General features: G+C 53.9%; 2 protein-coding genes across 2 annotated transcripts in view; one reads left to right on the forward strand and one right to left on the reverse strand.

Moving 5' to 3' along the window:
- Positions 1 to 2,973: 2,973 nt before the first annotated feature.
- LOC310952487 (trace amine-associated receptor 13c-like) lies at positions 2,974 to 4,116 on the forward strand (the record flags this gene model as incomplete). Its single annotated transcript, XM_083921105.1, has 2 exons — positions 2,974 to 3,146; positions 3,300 to 4,116. 2 exons carry the CDS (start codon positions 2,974 to 2,976, stop codon positions 4,114 to 4,116), a joined length of 990 nt encoding a protein of 329 aa, XP_083777231.1.
- Positions 4,117 to 11,463: 7,347 nt separating this feature from the next.
- LOC310953217 (trace amine-associated receptor 13c-like) overlaps positions 11,464 to 12,500 on the reverse strand; it is a gene marked incomplete at both ends in the record, with an annotated part of 1,077 nt that continues 40 nt past the window's right edge. Inside the window, 2 exons of the mRNA XM_083922180.1 lie at positions 11,464 to 12,280; positions 12,368 to 12,500. The exon at positions 12,368 to 12,500 is cut by the window's right edge and continues 40 nt beyond it. Coding sequence (XP_083778306.1) covers positions 11,464 to 12,280; positions 12,368 to 12,500 — 950 coding nt within the window. The remainder of the gene's footprint in view (positions 12,281 to 12,367) is intronic.

Here is a 12,500-nt window from a genome sequence, read left to right on the forward strand (position 1 = left end):
TCTGAGGACCTGGTAGCGGCGGTCCGAGACGTCCACAACTTCCTGGCAATCCTTGGGGATTTCAACGCAAGGCTTGGACCAGAGGACACACCCTTCTCTTACCACGACTCTACCAACTGCAATGGCGCCTACCTTACCGCCTTTCTCACAGAGCATGAGCTGCTAGCGGCAAATACCGTCTTCGGGAAGAGGACAGGAAAGAGGTGGACGTTCCGAGACGGAGCCAGTGGCATGCTCACACAGCTGGATTACATCCTAGTGAGGAGGAAGCGGAGGAACTCCATTATGAATGCAGAGCCATACGCCACATTCAGTTCTGTGGGCTCAGACCACCGTGTGGTCTCGATGAAGGTGCGTCTGAGCCTCAGGGTCCCCAAACCAAGTCCCAGGATCCGGTATAACTGGAAAGCATTCTCTAGCGACCACCTAGAACATCCCACCAGCACACCAACCTCTGTCTGCAGCAGGAGGCGCTGTGCTGAAAGAAGGTCATGACTTCAAGAACCTGGGCCCATGGGTCGACTCAACTGAGCAAGATCTAATAGTAAGGATGGCACTTGCGTGGACGGCCCTGAACAGGATGACGAGTGTATTGAACTCCAGTCTCCCCCGCCAAATCAAACTTAGCTTCTGCTCCGTGTCAAACCCGGCCACAAGGCGTTCGCCGGTGATCCCTCCATCTGGGCCTGGCTCCAGACGGGGGCCCCGGGCTTCCTCTGGGCAGGGTCTCTCCTCCTCTTCCTGGTTTGTCCGTAGAGTCTTTGTGAACCGTTCTTACTCCGGCCCCTCGCCTGAGACCACTCTGCCATGGGAGACCAGGAGCACCAGGGTCCAGACCACAGCCCTCAGGTTCACAGGGACTCAGACCTGAACCACCATGAGGGGACGGGTCCAGACCACAGCCCTCAGGTTCACAGGGACTCAGACCTGAACCACCATGAGGGGACGGGTCCAGACCACAGCCCTCAGGGTCACAGGGACTCAGACCTGAACCACCATGAGGGGACGGGTCCAGACCACAGCCCTCAGGGTCACAGGGACTCAGACCTGAACCACCATGAGGGGACGGGTCCAGACCACAGCCCTCAGGGTCACAGGGACTCAGACCTGAACCACCATGAGGGGACGGGTCCAGACCACAGCCCTCAGGGTCACAGGGACTCAGACCTGAACCACCATGAGGGGACGGGTCCAGACCACAGCCCTCAGGGTCACAGGGACTCAGACCTGAACCACCATGAGGGGACGGGTCCAGACCACAGCCCTCAGGGTCACAGGGACTCAGACCTGAACCACCATGAGGGGATGTTGTATTCACTATATGCTCTATATAAACTATATAACTATATACACAAATCTACAGTCGGCCTGATCCGTTCCTGTGCACGCCGCTTAGAGTAACCGGGCTCTCCGGCCGCTGAGGTCCGTCTCGCCCCGTCTCTCCTCCACACAGCAGCACTGCCGACACTTTTGTTATGTGATGCTGATTTAGGAACTGTAACATGAGACTATTTATAATCACGCACAAACAACTCTGACCTTTAAGTCCACGGTCTGATTCTGTTTCAGCGGAGAACGTCCTGGTTTCCCCGGCACACACAGTTAAGTCCATCACCTCTGTCTCAGATACAGAATAATACATGTATATGTACACATGCATACTGTAAGAGCCATTTATCCTCTCTAACGTGCAGGGTGAGGGGTCGCAGGTGTGGTGATGACGTCATCGTTTACCGTCCAGACAACGACGCGAGGGCGGCTTCTTCAGAAGATCCCGTCTTCAGGCTCTGGTGCAGCGCCTCCGTGTGGACGGGCCCAAGTTTCAGGTGAAAGCAGAGGTTGATGTTTTTTGTGTGTGGCCTGATGGTGGACGTGGCCCCTCACGTTCATGGGGACTTGGCGTTTGTGCCCGTACCACATGTGATCTGGTCAGACTGGATCCCTGCAGGACTCACTGCAGGTGTGATGTTCTCTGGAGGTCACTTTTAAAAAGGTTCCTGACGTGTTTGAAAGAAAAGTTCATTGTTGATTCACTTTGGATTCGTTCACCTTTTTTACTGAGCTCAGCGGTTTTATCACGCTTCAAATGCACTAAAGTACAAACTCCAGCGTGACTCAGAGGCTCTTCAGGAGGCTCAGCTCCTGAAGAGCCTCTGAGTGACGCTGCACGGAGCACGTGGTGTCTCAGGTCAGAAGGCAAAACCTCTGTGGTTCTGAACTGATCCGGAGACTTTGCCTTTGTTAGAAACCACCAGCGTGGTGTTTGGAGACTCGGTTCTGTCGCTCTGCGGCTTCTTTTCTGCGGTTCCTCCCCCGTCACCATCGCTCACACGCACAGCAGCCCGGCGCAGCAGCTCCAGCTGGACACTGGTCAAGTCCCTGGGAAAGCCGTCACTGACTGTGTCAGATGTTGGACTCGGGCCGAGGGAGCCACGTTTTTAGTGTCACTGTTCGTCTTCAGGCAACAACAACTGTCTTTCTTTGAGACAACGGTGAAGTGACACGACTCTGAAGTGGAGCGAGGACTGGACGGAAGCAGGGGACTGAAATATTGTCAGTGTTTGCGCTCGGGGCAGGATGTCGGACCTGCGTCCATGACTTTAAGACGTTGTCAGGGAAACTGTGGATGGAGACGTGGAGGGAAGGAAAGGAGGAAGATTGAGTTTGAGGAAGATGAGCACACACACACTTTAATCTCTATAGAGAGATAGAGTGTGTGTGTGTGTGTGTGTGTGTGTGTGTGTGTGTGTGTGTGTGTGTGTGTGTGTGTGTGTGTGTGTGTGTGTGTGTGTGTGTGTGTGTGTGTGTGTGTGTGTGTGTGTGTGTGTGTGTGTGTGTGTGTGTGTGTGTGTGTGTGTGTGTGTGTGTGTGTGTGTGTGTGTGTGTGTGTGTGTGTGTGTGTGTGTGTGTGTGTGTGTGTGCGTATTTAAGTCAGTGCGGCAGAACGCTCAGCAGCTCCTCTTCTCTCTGGTGATGGAGAGCTCGGAGGGACCTGAACTCTGCTTCCCACAGCTCCTGAACTCGTCGTGCAGGAAGCCCACGCAGCCTCACTTTGAGGCGGTGCTGACTTACATCGTGCTGTCGTCCATCTGTCTGCTCACCGCAGCCCTCAACCTGCTCGTCATCATCTCCATCGCACACTTCAAGTCAAGTAGCCACATCTTTCATTCATTTATCAAACTGTGAGTTAGTGATGACAAGTGCTGTGAGGAGGGGAGTGATGGTGTGTTTTGCTCTGTGCTCTGAAGGATGATGAAAGAGTCTGTAACCCTACACGTGTTCCTGCTCCTCCTCTGCAGGCAGCTCCACAGCCCCACCAACCTCCTGCTCCTCTCTCTGGCCGTCTCAGATTTCCTGGTGGGCCTCCTCATAATCTTTCAGATTGAGCTCATCGACGGCTGCTGGTCCCTGGGTGACTCCATGTGTGCTCTGTATCAGTATCTGGGCTACATCATCACCTTTGCCTCTGTAGGAACCATGGTGCTCATCTCTGTTGACCGCTACGTGGCTATCTGTGATCCTCTGCATTACCCCAGCAGAGTGACGCAGAGGAGGGTGCAGGTGTGTGTGTCTCTGTGCTGGGTCAGCTCTGTGCTCATGCAGAGTCTGATTCTGAAGGATGAGCTGCAGCACCCGGGCCGGCACCACTCCTGCTCCGGAGAGTGCATCGTGGTCATCGACTACATTGTTGCCGCTGTCGATGTTGTTCTCACGTTCATTTTCCCCATCACGGTCATCGTGGTTCTGTATGTGCGGGTGTTTGTGGTGGTGGTGTCTCAGGCTCGGGCCATGCGCTCTCATGTTGCAGCCGTCGCCCTCCAGCCGTCACTCAAAGTCACTGCTAAGAAATCTGAGCTGAAAGCAGCGCGGACTCTGGGGGTCGTCGTCCTCGTGTTCCTCATATGTCTCTGCCCCTTTTATTGTGTCTCTGTTACAGCCCAATACAACCAGCTGGATGTGTCCTACGCTGCTGTAGTTATAACTATATTCCAGTTTAACTCGTGTCTCAACCCTCTGATCTACGCCTTCTTCTACCCCTGGTTCAGAAAATCTATCAGACTCATTGTTACACTGAAGATCCTGCAGCCGGACTCCTGTGACGCCAACTTACTGTAGAGAGCTGTGCACGCTGTGCACGGTGTGCACGGTGCCTGGAGCTCCACCTGAGCACGGGTGCAGCCGTGACGTGGTCGTGCAGCTGCAGCTGCTGGACACTGATGTGAAACTGGACCTTTGCATGAACGTGGACGTGCAGCTCACACACGGGGGCTGCAGCTGCAGCAGCAGAGGGGCAGCGTTCAGGCTCCTGCACCTGAGAACACACAGTTCATCTGGAAACTAAAACATGTGTACGACAAACACGCAGACACCAGTGACACCAAGCACCCACTGTTCATTCTGACACTTTCACATTCAAAGTCTTTGAGATGAAAATGCAAATGACACTGAACAGAAGTTCCAATATTTCCCTGCACTGAATGTCTGCTTCTCATATTAATCCTGATCATATTAAGACACAATAAAGGCAAAAGTGCTGTTTGAAATGCTTTGTTTATTAAACCAACACACATTAGTGATCAAACATGAACCAAAAGTGTCACTTCATGTTCACGTCCGATCCTGTTACAGAGCGAACCAATGAGAAACAGGAACAGTGTTAAAGTGACTGTGCATGCAGCTAATGAAGCTAATGCAGCTAATGAAGCTAATGCAGCTATGAAGCTAATGCAGCTATGAAGCTAATGCAGCTAATGAAGCTAATGAAGCTAATGCAGCTAATGAAGCTAATGAAGCTAATGCAGCTAATGAAGCTAATGAAGCTAATGCAGCTAATGCATCTAATGAAGCTAATGCAGCTAATGAAGCTAATGCAGCTAATAAAACATGCACTTTCTCAGCCAGGCCACAGCTCAGGGCGAAGTGCTTTCCCCAAAACCAAACAAAAACAAAAGACTGTCATGGCCTTTTGATCCCTGCAGGGGGAGCTGGTGCTCCTCAGGAGGGAGACCTCAGGAAGGTTTTACTCCCGTTACTTCCTCATTCTGAAGAAGGGGAGCTCATCCCTCCGTCCCGTTTTAGATCTCCGTGTGTTAAACAGACACCTACGGAAATACACATTCAGGATGTTGACACTCAGGGTGCTTTGTCGATCTATTCGTCCGGGAGACTGGTTTGTAACGATCAATCTCTCGGACGCGTACTTTCACAAAGCCATTTATCCCGCACACTGGACGTTTCTCAGGTTTGCTCTTCAGGCCAAAGCCTACGAATGCGAAGCCATCCCGTTCAGCTGCCATTAGCCCCGAGGGTGTTCAGCAGGTGTGTGGAGGCGGCTCTGTCTGCGTTACGGAACAGCAGCATCAGAATACGTTCGTACATAGACGACTATCTGATATGCTCCGCTCTCTGGAGCAGGCAGTCAAAGATTCCTCTACGGTGATAAATCATCTCGTGGATCTGGGGTTCAATATAAACTGGGCAAAGAGCCGAGTGGAGCCCGTGCAAGGTACGGAGTATCTGGGTCTCCCTATAAACTCCCTCTCTTACAGAGTCACGCTGTCAGAGGGGAGGTTAGCGTCTATCGTGCAGTGTCTCTGCCTCTCTCAGCGGGACATCGCCTCGTCGTTCAGGACGTGCAGGCGCCTGCTCGGACTCATGGCTTCAACAATATCTGTTCTGTACTTTTGGGGCTTCTGAGGATGAGGGACTTTCAGCGCTGGGTCGCAGCGTTGCGTCTGTGCGCACGGCGTCACCTCAGCCACAGGGTGGAAGTGACGCTGGCGTGGAGGGACTCGACAGCGCTAGCGTCGGGCATTCCGCTGGGGGCGGTGTCGTCGAGAGTAACCATGATGACGGACGCGTCCCTGTCAGGATGGGGTGCGACCATGCTGGGCAGGGCAGTGAATGGCACGTGGAGCCCGAGGCTGACTCCAGCTCACATAGATACCCTGGAGCTTTGGGCGGTGTTTGCCCAAGGGCGCCATGTCTTGGTGAAAACCGACAACTCCACGGTTGTGGCATACATCAACCGTCAGGGCGGCACTCGCTCTCTGAAGCTGCACAAGTTAGCTCAGGAGATCAGACTGTGGAGCAACCCATGTTGGGGGCGTTTTGAACAGGGGTGCGGGTCTTCTGTCCCGAGGGAACCCCCTGTGAGGAGAATGGAGTCTCCACCCACAGGTGGTCGAACTCTCTGGCAGAAATACGGCCAGGCAGCCGTAGATCTCTTCACCTCGCTCAGTGTCCACTGTTTTTCTCCCTGTGGGACATAAAAGCCCCTCTGGGTGTGGACGCTCTGGCCCACCCCTGGCCGGCTCTATGCACCCCCCCCCCCCCCCCCAGCCTGATCTCCCCTACTCTTGTAAAGGTCTGCAGCCGCTGAGGGGTGGCCTCTTCCTGGGCCTTATTCAGGGGAGTGTCTGTGAGGGACACCTGTGCTGTGGCGAGCTGTGCTACACTTTACAGGCTGGACGTCACTGGACCTTCTTTGGCACAGGCGGTGCTAAGGGCTAACACGCCCTGTGACAGTAACTCTCCAGCTCTGCTTCATTATGGCTTCAGGAGATCGGAGGCGTCTTTATCTCCGTTAGTGAAACACCAACAAAGTTAGGAAAGAACTTGACTTAACGTAACCTGGGTGCTTTGATGACAGAGGGAGGTGTTGCACCATCTGTTCCCTCCTTGCATGGACACGGAAACAAACCAGTGTTGGATGATTTGGGAGGGGCCGGTCGTCTGTGGGAGTAAGAGGGGGCGTGAGCCCTGCACAGTCCGACCTGTCCGTCACACACAGACGTTGTGTCGTTGGAGCTTTTCTGTGGTCGGTCACGCCGAGGCGACTCCCAGAGTGAACCACCGAACGCAGTTATCAAAGAACCGAGGTCACGTTACATCACCCAAAGGTTGTGTCCCGTGTTTCTGTTTTCTTCACACCTGTGATTGGAAAGATCCCTGAGATCAGAGCGTGTGTGTGTGTGTGTGTGTGTGTGTGTGTGTGTGTGTGTGAACCCTTAATGACAGGTGTGTGTGTGTGTGTGTGTGTGTGAACCCTTAATGACAGGTGTGTGTGTGTGTGTGTGTGTGTGTGAACCCTTAATGACAGGTGTGTGTGTGTGTGTGTGTGTGTGTGAACCCTTAATGACAGGTGTGTGTGTGTGTGTGTGTGTGTGTGTGTGTGTGTGTGTGTGTGTGTGAACCCTTAATGACAGGTGTGTGTGTGTGTGTGTGTGTGTGTGTGTGTGAACCCTTAATGAGAGCTTTAACTGGGGGCTGTTTGTTGTGTGAAGCGCTCGACAGGAATCCAGTCTCATGGGTGTGTGTGTGTGTGTGTGTGTGTGTGTGTGTGTGTGTGTGTGTGTGTCTGTGTGTCTTTGTGTCTGTGTGTGTGTGTGTGTGTGTGTGTGTGTGTGTGTGTGACCTGAAATAACTGGAATCAAAGCGTCTGAATAAGAACGTATCAAAGTTGATCAGCTGACAAGTTAAAGATGAGGATGATAAAGAGGTGTGGAGATCTAATCTCTGCACCTGGTCCTGGGTCTTTGGGTCCTGACCTGGACCTGGTTCTTTGGGTCCTGACCTGGACCTGGTTCTTTGGGTCCTGACCTGGACCTGGTTCTTTGGGTCCTGACCTGGACCTGGTTCTTTGGGTCCTGACCTGGACCTGGTTCTTTGGGTCCTGACCTGGACCTGGTTCTTTGGGTCCTGACCTGGACCTGGTTCTGTGGGTCCTGACCCAGCTTTCAGGACCACAGGTGAGGGTAGGAACCAGGACTGATGGTAGAGCGACTGCAGCTCAGCCCCCGCTGCTCCATCGTCCCCTCACTCGTGAACCAGATCCCGAGGTCCTTGAAGTCCTTCACTTGGGGTCAGGACTCGTTCCAGACCCGGAGGAACAATCCAGCGGTTTCCTGCTGAGAGCCACGACGCCATCAGGACCACGTCAGAGACCAGATCCTCAGCCCACCCACCTGCAGCCCCTCCCCACCACGACTACGCCTCCATATCCTGTCCATGAAAACCACAAACAGGACTGGTGACAGAGTGCCCCCCTGGAGGAGGCCGACCCCCACCGGGAACCACTCCGACTCACTGCCCAGGATCCGGACTCAGCTCTCTCTTTGGGGGTACAGAGACTGGACCCCCTCAGAAGTGACCCCCTCACCCCAGACTCCCCCAGCACCTCCCACAGTATCTCCAGGGACCCGGTCATGGGCCTTCTCCAGATCCACAGAGCACATGTAGACCGGATGGGCCCACTCCCAGACCCCCTCCAGGATCCTGGAGAGTGCAGAGCTGGTCCTGGTCCAGGTCCAGGACTGGATCCACCTGGTTCCTCTTCAGTCTGAGGTTCTACAGGACCAACCTCCTTTCCAGCACCTTGGAGTCGACTTCACCAGGGAGGCTGAGGAGTGTGATCCCCCTGGAACTGGCTCACACCCTCTGGTCCCCCTTTCTGAGCAGGAACCACCACCCCGGTCTGCCACTCCCTCGGCACTGTCCCAGACTTCCACCAGTGTGTCAGAGACGTGTGGACCAGGACCAGGACCAGGACCAGGACCAGGACCAGGACGGCCCCTCCAGACCCAGAGCTTTCAGCATGTGTGGATGCAGCTCATGGATCCTGGGGCTTTGCCTCTGTGGACTTGTTTCCTTCCTCAGTGACTTCTGTCAGAGATGTTGACGATGATCCCCATCAGCCTCCAGCTCTGCCTCTACAAAAGAGGGCGTGTTGGGCCCATTCAGGACTTCCTCAGAGTCCTTCCACCGCCCCATGACCTCATCAGCTGAGGTCACCAGCGTCCCGTCCTTACTGTGAACAGCTTGGACGGTTCCCCGTGTCCCCCTCCTGAGGTGCTGAATGGTGGTCCAGAAGCACCTTGGTGCCCCCCAAAGTCCTTCTCCAGGACTTGTGTGAACTCCTCCCACACCCGCTGCTTTGCCTCTGACCCAGCAGAGGCTGCAGCCCTTCAGACCTGTGGGGACCTCAGAACCACCTCCGGAGTCTTCTGGGAGACCAGATCCTGAAGGCGTCCTTCTTCAGGGGGACCCCTGACCCCCGGGGTCCACCACGGTGTTCCAGGGTCCATTCAGGGTCTCCAAGAAGGCCCAAGAATCTGAACTGCTGTTCGCTGCATCTGCACCAACAACAGTCAGAGTCCCCCCCCCACCACCCGAAGGCGTAAGGAGGCCACCCTCTGGTGAATCATCACTAAGAGCCTACTCCCACTGTCCTCCCGGACCGCGACCCGGACTTTAGGGTACTTGCCTCCCGCGCCCCCCCACGCCCCAGCCTCGTTTGTACTCACACTACCTGGGCCTCGGAGAATGCTTCTTGCTGCCTATACGTCATCACGCCGTAACACGTCACACGCATTGATGACGTCATGGCGATGCGTGGCTTTGTTTCCAGATCTTTCCGTAGACCTCGGAGTTTTTGTGCGTCTTGTCGACTGTTTTTGAATCTTTTCATCGACCAAATCTGCAGTAAACACTCCACCTCCGCATCACACCAACGTGAACCTTTCACCGCCATTGTTGTTGTTGTTAAATGTCCGAACAGGCGGACATAACGCTGGCGCCGTAGGGCTCGTGCTCGTGCTCGTACATGTGCGCACGCTCGTGCTCGTACATGTGCAAACGGCTCCGCTAAGGCCCACCTCTCCCAAGCGGGCCGTGGACGGTCTGCTAGCCGCAGTTGAGCGCGGAGCGGGTGCATCACACTGCTTAAAGGTTCCAGGCTTTAGCTGAAAAAACGGTTTTGGCCGCGGCCAAAAGGACAGTGTGAGCACGCTCTGAGTAAGTTTGGCTGCAGTCTCTTGTTCTTTTCTTCATGAGTTTATGACCAGAAACAGAAAGTGAAAGAGACCACATCAGTGTCACACTGGAGACGCAGAGGAGCCCTCAGAGGGGCCTGCAGAGGGGTCTACAGAGGGGTCTCAGAGGGGCCTGCAGAGGGGCCTCAGAGGGGCCTCAGAGGGGTCTGCAGAGGGGCCTCAGAGGGGTCTACAGAGGGGCCTCAGAGGGGCCCTCAGAGGGGTCTGTAGAGGGGCCTCAGAGGGGCCTGCAGAGGGGTCTGCAGAGGGGCCTGCAGAGGGGCCCTCAGAGGGGCCCTCAGAGGGGTCTGCAGAGGGGTCTGCAGAGGGGTCTGCAGAGGGGCCTCAGAGGGGCCCTCAGAGGGGTCTGTAGAGGGGCCTCAGAGGGGTCTGCAGAGGGGTCTGCAGAGGGGCCTGCAGAGGGGCCCTCAGAGGGGCCTCAGAGGGGTCTGCAGAGGGGTCTGTACATATATATATATATATGTAATTATATGTATTCTTATGTATTTATGTGTATTTATGTGATGAGGCGCCGCTGTGTCTGAAGGAGGAGAAGTGACTGAGAACTTTAGTCTCCTTTGTTTTTGGGGTAAAGTCGATCTCAGGTGTGATTTTCTGTGGAAACTTCCAGAGCTTTGATGCTTCCAGAGCTTTGAGTTCCAGTTCTCAGTCGTGACTTTAGTCGGCAGCAGCTGCTGAGTCGTGCTTTCATCTTTAAACCCTTTAACGTGTCGTCACCTCCTCTTCATGTGTTCACTGCATCACTCTGCTGTTTATGAAGTTTCATTTATGGTGGTGAGGATCTGAAGTCACGGACTGAACGCATCATTTCTTCATTATTATTATGACATTTATAAATATTATATATAATATTTATATTATTGATGTCAAACACAGTTTAAAGCCTCTTCAACAACTTTGCACTTTTAATGTGAAAGCGTTTAAAACGTGTCTTTAAACTCTTTCTGTTACTTTTATAAACTCGACATTGAAACGATGAAAGTTTGTAAATGATGGAAACAAACGTTAAAAATGAGCTCATCAAACTTTATTCTTTATTCTTCACACGTTTAAATCACGTTCGCTGAGTCATCAGAGTTAAACACACACAGTCACACACACACACACACACACACACACACACACACACACACACACACACACACACACACACACACAGTTAAATATGAAACGTCAGCGTTCATTAAAACAACAGCAGATGGATTTTTACACACACAGTTTTATGAATGTGACTCAGCATCTTTCTACAGCAGTGACGACAAACACAAACACACACACACACACACACACACACACACACACACACACACACACACACACACACACACACACACACACACACACACACACACACACACACACACACACACACACACACACAGACACACACACACACACACACACACACACACACACACAGGTAACAGTGAGTTTAACAGATTTTCTAAACCAGGGTAGAAACACAGGAAGCATGTGAGAGAGAACCACACGACCTCGGCTCCACGTGGGACCGTCAGCTGCAGCTGCACGACCACGTGTGTGAGCTGCACGACCACGTGTGTGAGCTGCACGACCACGTCTGCACGGCTGCGCTCTAACTCCAGGCGCCGTGCACACCGTGCACAGCTCTCTACAGTAAGTTGGCGTCACAGGAGTCCGGCTGCAGGATCTTCAGTGTAACAATGAGTCTGATAGATTTTCTGAACCAGGGGTAGAAGAAGGCGTAGATCAGAGGGTTGAGACACGAGTTAAAGTAGAACAAACAGATTATGAAGGCGGCAGAGGAAGCGTTGAGCGCGGTGTCCTGACCCGTGAGGACGACGCAATAATAGGGGCAGACACACATGAGGAACACGAGGACGACGACCCCCAGAGTCCGCGCTGCTTTCAGCTCAGATTTCTTAGCAGTGACTTTGAGTGACGGCCGGAGGGCGACGGCTGCAACATGAGAGCGCATGGCCCGAGCCTGAGACACCACCACCACAAACACCCGCACATACAGAACCACGATGACCGTGACCGGCCCGATGAAGGACCACAGAATGTCAGCGAGTCCCGAAGCATATTCGATAACAACCACACAGCCTCCGATGCAGGAGTTATAGCCGCCCGTGGGCCTCAGGTTGTTGGTCAGCCGGACACAGTGGAAGGCAGAAGAGCTGACCCAGCACAGAGACACACACACCTGCACCCTCCTCTGCGTCACTCTGCTGGGGTAATGCAGAGGATCACAGATAGCCACGTAGCGGTCGACAGAGATGAGCACCATGCTTCCCACAGAGGCAGAGGTGATGACAAAGTCTAGAATATAATACACAGCACACGCGACGTCACCGAACACCCAGCAGCCGTCCAGCAGCGCGATCTGCAGGCTCATGAGGAGGCCCACCAGGAAGTCAGAGACGGCCAGAGAGAGGAGCAGGAGGTTGGTGGGGCTGTGGAGCTGCCTGCAGAGGAGGAGCACCAGCGTTAGCATTCAGGGCTCAGTGCATACGAGCAGCTGGACGTGATGAGACCGAAAAAACATACTGTACTTGTAATGTGAGATAGAGACGATGATGAGCAGGTTGAGACTCACGGTGAGCAGCGTGATGCAGGACAGCAGGGTGTAGCCCAGCACGGCCACCGCAGCGTGAGCCTGGCTCTTCCTGCACGACGCGTTCAGGA

Source organism: Echiichthys vipera, assembly GCF_963691815.1.
Source record: "Echiichthys vipera genome assembly, chromosome: 10".
NCBI classification, from domain to species: Eukaryota; Metazoa; Chordata; class Actinopteri; order Perciformes; family Trachinidae; genus Echiichthys; species Echiichthys vipera.